Genomic DNA, 14375 nt, shown 5'->3' on the forward strand with positions numbered 1-14375 from the left:
GACTCCTAGGACTTTATAGTGGAGAGAAAACTCTGAGAATGCTCGTCTACACATCCTAGGTGAATTGAAACACAGAGTGAAATTCTTACAGGAGACATTAGCACCGTCTTTGTTCAGCAGAACTATGTGAACTTGGGGCAGAGTTAACTGGAGGTTGACAGCCCAAAAAATGAATGCAAATATGAACAATATTTTGTGATACATGTTGATAATTCATAACATGATATGTTCATTTTTTTTCAAATTTAGGTCACATTAAGAAAATGGGAGCGATTTGAAACAAACAAAGAGACAGTGGTCAGATACCTTTTTCAAACAGGTTCCAGCCATGAGCGCTTTTTGAGTTTTAGCAGTTTGGAAAGTTTATCTTCAGAACTGGAACAGACAAAGGTATATCAATCAGTCTGAGCGTACAGACCCTTGGTGCTCTTTATTCTGAAGCAAAACTGTTTTCTTTCTTCTTTTTTTTTTTAATTTTGAACCTGTTTTCATCCCTTATTACAATCAATTATTATAATTATTCATTTAATCAGTACTCTTGTTTATTGATCATCCACTCTTCAACACGCTGGTCAAGTTGCTCTGAGGAATGAAATAAATAATATTTAAATATCAAGAACTAAGAAAATCTTTTCTTAAAGTGGGAGAAGGTTAGTTCGCTCATAGATGAATTCTTTAAAAAAAATCTTTCTGAAGGCAGTAATATTTTTAACTGAACCTTGAAGGGCAGTTAAGACATAGAAAAGCAGAATGTGGAACAAAACATGAGCATTTCTATAATGGGAAATGGCATGAAGTATGACACTGTATGGAGATTCTGTTTTAAAGCAGAAAAATGGAAGTACAGCTGTAAAGGAAAGTTGGGCCATATTACAAAGATACTGGAAGGTCTAGGCCACATGGAACCCTTAAAGGTTTTTAAGAAAAAGAGTCACATGATCAGAGCTATACTTTACAGAGATGCATTTTTTTAAAAAGATTGATTGATTTAAGAGAGAGAGAGCATGCGTGCATGTATGTGCAAGAAGGGGGAGGGGCAGAGGAAGAGGAAGAGAGAGAATCCTCTAGCTGACTCGGCCCTGAGCATGGAGCCTGTTGCAGGGCTTCATTCCAGGACCCTGAGTTCATGACCTGAGTCAAAATCAAGAAACACCCCTCACCCGACAGACCCACCCACGTGCTCCTAGGGAGAGAGATTTTTCAGCAGTGTAGAAAATTGAAAGGGTGCAGGGCTTGCGTCATGGGATCCGATTAGAAATGTATTGCATGTCGGTATTAATATGGACATGAATTAGGGCAGTAAGGATGGCAGTGGGAACAGACGCAAGAGATAGAGAGTAAAGGAAAGGAAGCTATCCCGGGTTCTGAGCCCGACAGATACCCTGGGAGTGAGACAGGAACTTGCAGGAATGGCTGTTAGTTGAGGAAGATGACGGACTCAGTTTGGGAAAAATCGAGGTTGAGGCTCCGGTGGGACATCCAACAGATAATACTTAGTAGGCGTGTTTCACGAGCCCAAGCCTATAAGCCCAAACACCTTAGAGAGTCCGAGCAGACCAATACATTGTCTGAAGCATTTAGAGAGTTGTACAGGTTGTTTTGGTTCCCTTTGTACATATTTTGGGTTTACAGAATGACTTGAGTTAGTATAGAAATGTGTTAGCCAATGAATAGGAAAGAAGACTCCTATCCATGAGGTAGTAACCTTCAGCAAGTATACCCCTGTGCTGCTTTTTTCTTACCAGTAAAAGGCTTAAAAGGTTTCTGTCTCTCATCCTGCCAATTTTGTATTCTCTCTCCTATTATTAACTCACTGGGGAGTTTGAAGTCTTATAAAGCCATAGAATTTTTCAATTCTGTATGATTTTCATCATCCATTTAAATTAAACATCATTTTTAATTTTAATTTTAATTACTTTATGTATTAAAACTATATCAGGTGTCTTTTATAAATACAAACAAATCTATTGGGTTAATTACTACGTGGGTGTTCCCCCAGGTTACATCCAGAGTTTCTGATATCTTGTGGTCTGATCCCTTTGAATAGGTAGATGAAGATGTAGATGAAGCAAATGTAATGTTTTTAGTCTTACTGTTAAAATTTTCTTTAGCTAACAATCTTGCATACTTGGCGCTTGGTTTAATAATGAGGCGTAACATTTACTGAACATATATACCTATATATATAGATACATATATAGGTATAGACATATGCTGGTCTATTCATATGATATTTATCATCTTTAATCTCTAAAACAATCCTAAGAAATAGGTGTCACGATGAATCCTGTTGTGTAAGGAGGAAATATAAGGTACAAAGGTTTTTTTTAAATGATTTTATCCGAGATCTCAGGATGGCTCACTGGTGAGGTTGGGATTCAAACGTACGAGAGCTGAGCCCAGAGAACACACCTTCAGCCATTAGGTTTTTCATTGAAAAACTGAGCTACTTTACTGTTTCTGTATACTGTCGCACAAGCACATGCCGTCTAGAATAATCGTTCTCTACTTTTTCGCTCCCTCCACATTGCTAACACAGCCTTCATTCCATTTGTAGTCCTCGTGTGGTTGTGCTCAAGAGCTTGAGTGCATTCTGTCACTGTGGGGTAAGACGTCCATAGCAATATCATGTGTATTCTTTACAGCAAGCCTTGACTGATGAGGAAATGACAATGCAGAGGTCACACTCAAGGTCACACAGCTAGTGCAGGACAGAGCCTGGTTCAACTCTAGACCTACCTGATGCCAGAGTCCGTCCTTTCCTGCCGCATTGTACTGCCACTCATGGGTCTTCTTATTGGGACTTAGAGATACAGCCTTATAATATTATTCTGTTTTGGTTCAATTGGGTTTTTATCAATATCACTCTGTCCTTTGAATTCCTCTGCCTTGTGCTTTCCCCATACCTAGCTCTGACAGAAAGCTCTTAGAATGAAGGTATATAAGCATTTTTAGATTTAACACCACTTTCTCCATGATTTTCTTGAGCTCTGGGAAACACTGGGGAAAAAATACTATTTTATGCTTCTGATTCTGTTCATAGGGTTTGGAGAGATTATGCTGTGAATCAGGCTTCACAAATGAGTTCACCGTGACTCTAAGCCCATCACACCAACAGCGGACATTTATAACCACAGAATTTAATGTGACATTGGCAAATACCGATTTTTGGAATATTATAAATCTATCATGAAAAGGAAGCTGCACTTACCCATTTTTATTCTATCAAATTGCTGGGTCCTTCTCTGAAGTCATGTTGATATTTCTATGTGGACTTTAAGTCTTTCAAACATGAAGATACAGTAGTATTATGTAGTAACTATCTTACATTGGAATTATGTAATAATTCTGGGAGATACTCTGTGGGAAAAGGTGGCTGTCAGAAGTCTCACCTTTGAAAATACTTCCTTTGGATTTTTTCATTACCTATTTTGGAAAGAGGAGTTTCTGATCAAAATTTAAACCTCCCATGAATGTCTCTTACGTGAGAAGAAATGAGACATTAAGGTACTTTTTTTCACAAAAGATTATCTCTGCAATTAGCTTTTTTAATTCAGTTTTCAATACATTTACCTGACAAAATTCAGGTAACAGCTAAAATTTACCAGTGCCTCACCCATATTAAATTCATTTTTGAATTGAAGTAGTTCACTATTAATGAAAATCAATGGGTAAATTTTATAAATCTTTTTGTCCTCAAATTTATGAGACATAAAAAAAATGATAATAGGCACCTGCTAGAGTGCCAGACACTTAAAAATGAAATTGCTGATGAGCTGCTAATAGCAACCTTACAAGAAACCATTACTACCTGCATTTTATATGAAAGTCTGAAAAATAATTCACCAAAGTCAAAGAACTAGCAATTAGCAAATCTAGAGTCCAGGTCCAACTGGTTAAGAACTTATCTTCTTTTCATCATATAGTATAGGTATACAATGAAAGATTTAGCAGTAATGAATAAGATTTAACAATAAATAAGATTTAACAATAAAGATTTAAGATCAGATGATCTCTCTTTTCAGGGAACTAGTTAACAATATGCTTATTTATAGGTAAATATCAGTGATACATTGTATTGACTAAGATATCCTTCATTAAATAAAATATATTTATATTAATTGGCCTAGAAATCTCTTATCTATATGACTGAAAAAAAATCAATCACCATTAATCATTGCCTGAATGGGGCCTGTAATAAACTAACATATTTGTAGAGCAGTTAGTTAGTTATACTGCAGCTGAGAATTCAAAGCAGTAAACCCAAACTAGGGAACCATGGAAAAAGATTTTTGTGAGAATTGTTGGATAACCATGAAGGTAGATAGGATAGAAGATAGGATAGAAGGATAACTATGTCTTCCTAACAATGATAATCTCTTTTTCTAGGAGTTTTCTAAACGCACAGAAGGTATTGCAGTCCAGGCTGAAAATCTTGTGAAGGAAGCTTCTGAGATACCCCTTGGGCCCAAGAATAAGCAGCTGCTTCAGCAGCAGGCTAAGTCAATCAAAGAGCAAGTCAAAAAATTAGAAGACACACTTGAAGAAGAGTATGTGCTTGACAAGTCCTAAACTTTCTTCTCTGAGATAAAGTTTCATACAGTCTTTCCTGTATATTGTATTCAAAGCATTCCTTTAAAATCTCAAAAAGTGTCTGTGTATTTCAGCATGTTTTGAGGAAGCACTCACAGTTCAAAAGAAAGTGTCACCAAGACAGAAACTATCGTCTATATAACAGAGCAGAAAAATATAAAAGATGTGGTTTTTGCCTTGTAAACTGACTTGGTTGATGAGAAAGCCATATCTATTCAATTCTGTGGCCTTCATACAATCTGAAAAAGAATCAATATTTAAAATTTTTTTTTTACTGTATTGTTCTGTTGTCACCAGTTAGAGGGAAGAAGAGATATTTTGGTTGTGTAGATGCTGGGCCGAAATATGTGTGACACAGACCAAGTATCTCCATCTCCAAGAAGCTCACAGAGCATGTTCATAGTGCCTCCATATTTGAATTGTCACTGATTGATATGCTGTTTCCAAAAATTAACTTCAAAAATTTATTTTACTTTTTAACATCTAATATTTGTTTATTGAAAATGAAAGAAAAAATAGTTTAGCTTATGGTATGCTATTACATGCAAAATGAACACACAAAAGAATTGCAGGGAATAAATATATGAAGATATGGCCAATGTTCCTCAACATAATATGGCCATACATTTTTATTAAAGTAGATTTACTGGCAAATCACCGATACGTATTATTCTTAAGATATAGAATGTGATTTCTAAGGTGGATTTTTTAAACTGTAAAATTTGTTTTTAATACTAGTAACACCTTAAAATTAACATTGTACCTTTGCCTAAACCTTAAAATTTGTTAAATAATTTAAAGGAAATTATGACTCAACACCTTGTGAACTTTATATTAAATATTATCCATCAAGTTCTGGAAATAATGAAACTCAAGAGTTTATTAGAAAAGAAGCTGCTTTTATTAGAAATATCCATTTGAATCTATTTCATTTGAAAACTTGCAATATAATTTAGCTTGTGTTACCTGTACTGATAGGAGCATTAGGCACATCCAGGGTATACATTTGAGACTGCAGTATTATTGAATTTAATATTCAGTGATGCCATTGCATTCTTCTTGCTGTCTTCAAGTGCCTTTTGGTAAATAGGGAAATTGTTTCATTTTTTTTTAACCCAAGGATGTATCAGTTCAATGATATACTATTAGTTTCTTAGTCTTTTTCTAACTGAAAGCCATAATCATCTGGTTATATACACATAGCTAAAACAAACTGGACATCTCTAGCTGAAATTTTGTTCACTAGATTTATAACAAATAAAGCCCAGATTTTCTAAAAGCAGTTAGGGTGCTCATGTACAAGACTATATAGAGAGTCTTTTGGAATCAAGACTGGACCAACACGGGAGAACAGCTGAAATCGTTACAGATCATAAATTGCAGGCTTAGCTCCAATGATAGAAACAGTTCCTGTAAGGCAGCATGGGATTCAGAGTATAAGCTCTGTCTTGACTCGCAAAGGTACATTTTATAAAGATCTTTGAGTCTAGAGCATCCCTGCAGTATCTCTGCTCTGAGAGCAAAAGGACCTTGTCCATGAAAGCCGGACTGCTAAAAGTCTCCGTGCACTGGAATCTGTGTAGGCAGCCTTATTAAAGGTCCTGGCAACTGCTGGCCACATGCAGAGTTTACCTAGATTATACCTGGATTCAAACCCCTTTGGACCCAGCTATATTTTTTCGAAGCACAGTTCCATTCATAACATAGTGTAGATACTACCTCGTTAAATGCTCATTCTCAGAGGAGATAGAGAGGAAGACTTGAGGACTAAATACTCAGATCGAATGTGCATTTTTTTCCTGTTCCAGTAGTTTCAACTTTGATATCATCACAAATGCCTTTGCTGTCTTTTCATCTGGTGATTTAAAGGAAAATGTGTTGTTGTTTTCTATTAAAGTGCTTCATTTTATTTACTTAATTTGGTTAATTTTAGTATTAAAACCATGGAAATGGTGAAAAACAAGTGGGATCATTTTGGCAATAATTTTGAGACCCTGTCCGACTGGATAACTGAGAAAGAAAAAGAACTCAATGCCTTGGAAACTTCGTCATCTGCCATGGACATGCAAATCCACCAGATCAAGGTGATCGGCTCACACGTTACATTTATAATCCATGTCTAGCTTTTAAGAACTCCTTTCTTACATTTCATCAAGTGCTAGTTGACCCCACGATAAATCTTTCACTGCTATGTGACTCTATTAAAATTCAATTCACACAAAATGTTGAGCTGAGAGGTCTTGATTGATACTGGGCAACACTTTATAGCTGGAATTATGTATTAATATTTTCTGACTTATGCATTCAAAGTCAGTATTGTGTGCAATATCATTAAAATGTTTTTATGGTTACATTATTCTTTTCCTTGATTCTGAATTAACCCCATTGGAGTGTTCTGTTGATTCATCTATACCACCGGAAATGGATTCATCACCTACAGCTTTACTTTGTAAGTGTCATGCAAATGTCTGCTCCAGTATTAGTGGCATTTACCCTCACAAACCACAGGGGGGAGCAATTCCTTTCTTTAGGGGAAGACCTCAGACTGCACTGCTCAAACGCACAGACTGCATTTGGGCACAGACTGAGACGCTCTGATACCTATTGCTATCCCAGCTCCAACATGACCACATGCGTAGGCTGTCATTGTTCACTTCATTCAAATAGTTTAAGAAAAAAATGGACTGAAAGAAATGAATTCTTTCTTTTACAGTTTTTACGCAACACACTTTCAAAATGCAGCCACTTTCCTATCTATTTTTTTTTTTTTTTTTGGAATGGGAAAACCCTCTTCCATTTCATACAGTTAAAAATAGTAAAATAAATAGCAGGTAGTTCACATAATTGCTCAGAACAAGTCATTACCATGTTCACAGTGGAAGGGTGCTATGTCACTTAACTACGATTACATTGCCAGGTAGATTATCCTGGTTTATCGTGCATCTTTTGCAATCAAGGTTATGTGGAATCTGGTATATATGGAGTCTGCTTATGTCTTGTGTGGTGTACTAGGGAAAATAGATGTCAACCCACTAAGGAATATTCATGAAATATGTTTAATCTCTAAAACTGTTTTTAAAAGTTGTCATTTGATCATTTCACTACCTCCTAAGTAAACAAAGAATAGCGCCTTTAAATGACTTTATCAAAAATTTTCTTCCAAAAAATTTTGGCATACACTTTTTAATGTGTTTACTCTTGCTACAGTTCATCTTATTATTTAAAACTTAATTCAATTCCAGGGCTTCTGAAATATATCAGTGATCAACTGTCACCGCCTCTTTACTCTTTAGGAAACAAAATGATTACACGTTTTATTTTTAAATATATAAACATTCAGTTATAGATTTCCATGGCAGTAGATTAGAAATACATTTTAATATTCCAATATAGTATTTTGAAAACATCTAAAATGTGTTATACGAATATGAGTAATAGGAAAAAAAAAGTATTTGCTAGAAATAAGCAAAGATGGTGTGGAATACACTGGTGCTGTGAAATTTAGGCAAATAATTCATATTCTGTTTCCACTCAGAAGACCACACTATAGGAAACATTAGAAATAAGGTAACAATTGTCATGGTGTTTCCCTTTAAAACAACCTTTGAATTAAAATGAAGGAAGCATTTGCTTGTCATGAAGACATTTTTCTATAAGCCCACTTATAATTCTTCATTGCATGCTATTCCAAATTGACCGGTTTTCTTATTCTTAATTGATAATTTAGAAATAATAAGAACATACACTGGGTACCTCTTCCATCTTCCCTTTTTGGATTAGAATCCAACAATATGATTATTACATAGTTTACATCTATGAATTTGTTGGTAACATGTATTAATTACTCTAAAAACTAAGAAATTTTGTCTTATTTTAGATTGCTTCACTGAGCTAGTGCAAACAACTAGAACAATTTTGGCACATAGGAGACACCAAATATATATTTGTTGAATTTATGAGTGATTTTTCTAAAAAAAAAAACCATCTTGAAAAACAAAAAAGAAAGGCTGTATTCATGTTCAAATAACAAATATCTATTAGCTATACCACGGTAGTCCTGCCTGTGAAAAATAAAAATAAAGTAACGAGCACCTGGCACTAATCTAAATTATTCCTGATGGTCTCATCTAGACCGAATTTATTTTTGACTATGTTGTCTCGTGTAGACATAAGTCACATTTATTTTTTTCCGTAAGGTAACTGAGACTTGTCTGAATTTTTGGCTTTATTGGATTGGAAGATTTGGCTCTTTTTCTCAGAGAAATCATTTTCATTCTCTTATGCATAAATAAGCCTCTGTGTTTATGACAGACATGCCTCCTTGCGCCCACACACACATCCTTGGTGTCTTTCAGTACTTCTCATGTGTTGGCCGATGCATACAGTGTCTCCTGCTCTAAACGGAAATGATACTATGTAGCTTCTTCACTGTGCGCCCACAGCTAATGAGGAAGCAGTGGTTCAGAGCAGCATCGGCAGGATTAGCATCGCCTGGGTATTTTTTAGAAATGCAAAATCCTGGCCTCACCTTAGACCTGCTGAGCCAGGTGATCGTAACGTATTCCAAATTTGGAAACGACTGGCATAAAGACAATACATTTGAAAAGACTGGTTTTGCAAGAGTGGAATCAGACAAGCTTTTAGTTTGGTAAAGATGAAATACTCAGCTACATTTGAGGAAAATTAAACGAATGTCAACATTAGCATTTCTATGAGTTACTGGAACACACTGCTTCCCAGATCAGCTGGTACAAGGCATGACTCGGAGGATAAGCAAGGAATTCTCTTTACCTTTAGAGATACTTCTTGTTTGGTAAAACATGAAATACAAAAATGAAAAATATGAAACACAGGGACATCTCCCTGTTTACTTCTCTGCAACAGGGGTAGGTCTTTCTCTGATTCTTTATGCACGGAACACGACCACCATCACTTCATATTTTCCAACATTTATCTGCATTATCTTTCCTCCCCAAATGAGGTCAGGAAACTTACTGTGTTTGTTCCTAGCTGGTCTCTAATGGTCCAAGTGTGTTGAAATGTCAGCTAAGAAGCCCTCTCCTGATTTTCTCTCTGTGTAGAGAATCTGTTATTTCAGAAAGACAAGCTTACTCAGCCTATATTGTCATTTTTCTTGTTTTAACTATTAGGTCACAATTCAGGAAATAGAAAGCAAGATGAGCAGCATTACAGAACTAGAAGAAGCAGCTCAGTCTTTTGCTCAGTTTGTCACCACTGGAGAATCTGCTCGAATCAAAGCGAAGCTGACACAAATAAGAAGGTACTGGGAGGAGCTCCGGGAACATGCACAGTGTTTGGAAGCAACAATCCTGGGACATTTATCTCAGCAGCAGAAGTTTGAAGAGAATCTTAGAAAGGTAAGAACAGGTCCATGTGTGCGAAAGGTATTATTTCCTATTGCATTTATAATGAAATGCAGTAAGTAATCCAGAAATAGTGAACTAAGGGAAGACACAATTTGCTAATCATTGACCCAGTTGTCAATGATGACTAAGCTTTTAATTATTCATGTGATACCTTTTTTGAGGGAATATAAAAATGTCATTATCCATTGTGTTCAGATAGGCATTAAGGCTTATCTATTTTTTTCAAATAATAGGACACACTGATTTTAGATTTTTTAAAAAAAATGTGTATTTTAATAATTTTATTGAAAGCTATCAAAAGAGATAAGCATGCTGCTTCCTTGGTAACTTTTTCTGCCTCGATGTACATTTTCCCCGCCATTATCATTATATTTCACTGATGTTTTAGATCCAGAAGTCTGTGTCTGAATTTGAAGATAAACTTGCTGATCCACTTAAAATATGCTCTTCAGCCACAGAAACATACAAAGTCCTCCAAGAACATATGGTAAGAACGAGTTGATAATTCCTGCTTGAAAACATAGTAAATGTTTTTATGATGGTGAAAATTGAAAGGATTTTTATGTTACTTGAGGAATGACATATATCAAACATGTTTACCTAACACAAGAAGTGTAAGTTTACAAATAAGTTTTTATTAAAAATGCATAGTAAAGGAATATTCATTTATAGCATTTCTTTCTCATACTTAAGATGTGATTTTTTTCTGATTTTAGCTTTAAAATATAATGTTGTGAGCATTATAAAAAATTAAATGTGCATAAAAACATACATGCGCAATGGCAGATTTTATATTTTTAACCCACAACAGTCAGATATGCAAAGAATATGTCCTCACTAACCTTTTACCAATGGCTACCTTTTTTGGTCTGCTGCCTGAACTAGTGACTATTGATGGGTGTTCACAGAGCGACAGATGCCTTTGGTGTAATTTAGGGAAAGAAGCAAAGAGGGAGAATCAGGAGCAGAGAAAAACCCCAAAAATGTGCTAATTTATAAGAACATATCTGTTACCCCTATGTGCACGTGTGCCGAGGGAAGGAGCTGCAGTGATAGAAAACAAAGGGTTGACAAAAGCACATCTGGAAAGGGGAGCGGAATTTATAGGTTTGAATACTTACAACAAGAATTGGGGGGGCTGGGTTGCTCAGTCCGTTAAGCTTCTGCCTTTGGCTCAGGACATGATCTCAGGGGCCTGGGATCGAGCCCTGCATTGGGCTCCCTGGTCAGTGGGCAGTGGGGAGTCTACTTCTCCCTCTCCATCTGCTCCTCCCACTGGTGCTCTTTCTCTTCCTCTCTCTCCCTTTGTCTTAAATAAATAAATAAAATCTTCTAAAAAATGTGTTTTTGTGCTACTAGGTAATTCTTTTTAAATACCCAAAACCTGAGGAAAGGTGGGAAAACTGAATTTGATGGAATTATTTTTAATAGTTTACTAAGTTAATAATTGAGTATCAGAAAGGATACTATTTTTTTCTAGTATTTAGATTTTGTAAAGCAAGTTATTTTTCCCTGCCTTGATTGTCTGATCTCTAAAATGAGAATAATGAAAGAACATAACTGTTAAGATTCTTATGAAGATTAAATGAGTTACTGTATGAAATGGATTTAACATAGAACCTGCCACATCCTGAGACAGGGCGATATGATTATCACGGATTCCTGATAGTAGCTATGCCAGCCATAACGCGCACACGCACGCTCTCTCTATATATATTGGTATTTATTTATTTATTTATTTATTTTTAAGATTTTTATTTATTCGACAGAGAGATATCACAAGCAGGCAGAGAGAGAGAAAGAGGAGGAAGCAGGCTCCCCAAGCAGAGAGCCCAATGCGGGGCTCGATCTGAGGACCCTGAGATTATGACCTGAGCCAAAGGCAGAGGCTTTAACCCACTGAGCCACCCAGGCCCACCCCATATATTTTTTATAGAGGTTATAGCATGCTACATATAGCTCTTGTAAGTTAAACAGAGGTTTTTTAAGAAGTCATATTTGGCATAGAAGGAATAATAACTTTCACAAATGATCTGAATCATGAAAGGAAAGTTGAAATTATTCAGATATACAGCGGGTAATTCTTATTTGGGGAAGAGCCTTTCCATTTCGTTTTTGATTTCTGCATTCATGAAGTAACTCTCCTCACTTTGACTATGTCTCACAGAAGATCATGGACTGAGGGAAAAATTTTAGTGATGATGGGTTTCAAAAAAACTGTTGGCCTTGTTTCTTGATGTTGTGCTTTCTTGGCCTCCCGTTAGGATCTCTGCCAAGCCCTGGAGGCACTGAGTAGTGTGGTGGCCACTACCTCAGCCAGCGCCCAGAAGGTGGCTAAGGGAGGTTCCTCCGTCCAGGAGGCAGCGGCCCTGCAGCAGAGGTATGAGGAGACGCGGACTCGGGCCAAGGAGAGGCAGACAGCGCTGGAGACCCTGCTGGCCCACTGGCAGAGGTGAGCAGCCTTCCTTCCCGAGTTGGCAGTATGGATTTCAACTGGCACTCTTAAGTAGGAAATTCTGGACCAGCTTTTGGGAAATAATCATCCCAGATGTAAAACACATCAATGCACGCGTCTAATATGAGAAGATCTTGGTCTGTGTCAGAAGATGAAGATCCCTAAAATGGAGAGGATGTATGCATACCTTTCCTATGACATAGATATAAACACAGGTGACAAATACATATGAATGTGAGGGGAATGTTCTTTTTACCTTCATATCTAGGAATAAGAACCAACACTGTATTATTCGCAATGGTTAGTGTTGGACCTTCAAATTTAGAAAGGTTTCATTTTCTGGCATAATAATTTTGATAAATTTGTCTCTCATCTCTGCTTTCTTTAGACTGGAGAAAGAATTATCAACCTTTTTAACCTGGTTAGAGCGGTGTGAAGAAATAGCCAGTTCCCCAGAAATGGACATTTCTGCAGACAGAGTCAAGGTGGAGAGTGAACTTCAGTCAATACAGGCAAGTTCAAATTCAAATTTCTTCCTTCTTTGACTTTAAGGGTTTCCCACATTCTTGCTTCTCAATGACTTTCTAGTTCATTACACACTGACGTTCTGCAGTATTCTCCCCAAAAGTTGCTCCTCAGAAACCCCCAGTGACTGTTTCCTACCCTGAGGATAAAAAGCCATCCTTAGTCCACACTGAGGAAAAAAGTTCTTATCTTTTTTAAAAATATTATTTATTTATTTGACAGAAAGAGGAGACACAGCCAGAGAGGGAACACAAACAGGGGGAGTGGGAGAGGGAGAAGCAGGCTTCCCACAGACCAGGGAGCCCAATGTGGGACTCGATCCCAGGACCCCGGGATCATGACCCAAGCCAAAGGCAGATGCTCAACTACTGAGCCACCAGCCACTTTCCAAAAAAATTTCTTATCTTTTTATAAATATACTGTGAAGTGTTCTAAGAGGGGAAGTCACAGCCCCTTTTCTGAAAAATGACACAAAGCTATCTGGCCATGTAAAACTAGTCCTACACATCTCTACACAGAGAGTAAGTGCTCTACAGGTTAGGGGGCATGGAGGAGGCTGAAGCCTCTGTGACATCTACATCTGGGCCCAGTGTCCACCAAGCTGCCTCCCACTGTGTTCTGAACATCCCTTGTCCATCCCCATATTCTGGTTTTGTGTGTTTTGTCCTGCTTGGCTTAGGTCCCAGTTCTGTCTTGGAGCTCTTCCTGCCATCCATAGGCTGTGGTGACCCTTGTTCAGAAACCTTCAGCAGCTTTGCTTGTATCACACATGTGGCCTCTTTAAGAAGGGGGAGAAAGCACCCTGACAAGCATCTACTGTGTGTCATTCTACACTGTCATCCCATTTGATGCCATGTTATGCTGTTAGCTGTCTATATGTGTTTATCTTTTATATCTTATTAGATAGGGACTGAAAATTTTATGCCGCGCTCACAGCACCTTACAGTTCATTGCCTGATTAAAAATAAGTCATTCTGTTGTGTGAAAGCAAAATGGAGAGCCCTTAAGTTCTCGAGTTTGGCCTAACATAGTCTCTAAATAAAGAAGGAGACCCCATTTCTGGTACCCAGAATTGCATCTCTATTATTGTTAAATATGCACTGTTTCTCTTTAGCAATAGCTTTTCTTTGATTATCTTTACCTACACAGTTTGTTCATCTTGAAAGAAATTCTACAGCTTCTAAAGTTGCCTACCTTAATAGAACTCAGATTCCGGAACACTAATTCAGGTCTCAGTAGTATTTTAAATGTTTCATTAGAGGTTAAGCAGATCCATTCTAAATCAAGTAATAAAAACTCTCTCTAAGCCTGGTCCCAATGACCTCTGTGTTGCAGGAATGCAAAGTCTTTGGAGAGCAACCACCTGTGTCACATGGTCCTTCCTAGTCAATCCTGCTGGGATGAGATCTAGAATG

At 37.1% G+C, this 14375-nt stretch overlaps 1 protein-coding gene across 18 annotated transcripts in view; it reads left to right on the forward strand.

The window, feature by feature from the left end:
- Positions 1-14375, forward strand: part of SYNE1 (spectrin repeat containing nuclear envelope protein 1) — a 479099-nt gene that overhangs the window by 187624 nt on the left and 277100 nt on the right. For 17 of the 18 annotated variants that reach the window (XM_044243752.1, XM_044243801.1, XM_044243842.1 and 14 more), the window contains 7 exons: positions 250-390; positions 4390-4550; positions 6527-6677; positions 9744-9971; positions 10369-10467; positions 12245-12432; positions 12824-12947. In XM_044243752.1, the coding sequence (XP_044099687.1) occupies positions 250-390; positions 4390-4550; positions 6527-6677; positions 9744-9971; positions 10369-10467; positions 12245-12432; positions 12824-12947 (1092 nt within the window). Of the gene's footprint in view, positions 1-249; positions 391-4389; positions 4551-6526; positions 6678-7035; positions 7043-9743; positions 9972-10368; positions 10468-12244; positions 12433-12823; positions 12948-14375 lie in introns of those variants that run through there. The other variant, XM_044243900.1, reaches the window with a different exon arrangement.

This window comes from Neovison vison, chromosome 1 (assembly GCF_020171115.1).
Source record: "Neovison vison isolate M4711 chromosome 1, ASM_NN_V1, whole genome shotgun sequence".
Lineage (NCBI taxonomy): Eukaryota > Metazoa > Chordata > Mammalia > Carnivora > Mustelidae > Neogale > Neogale vison.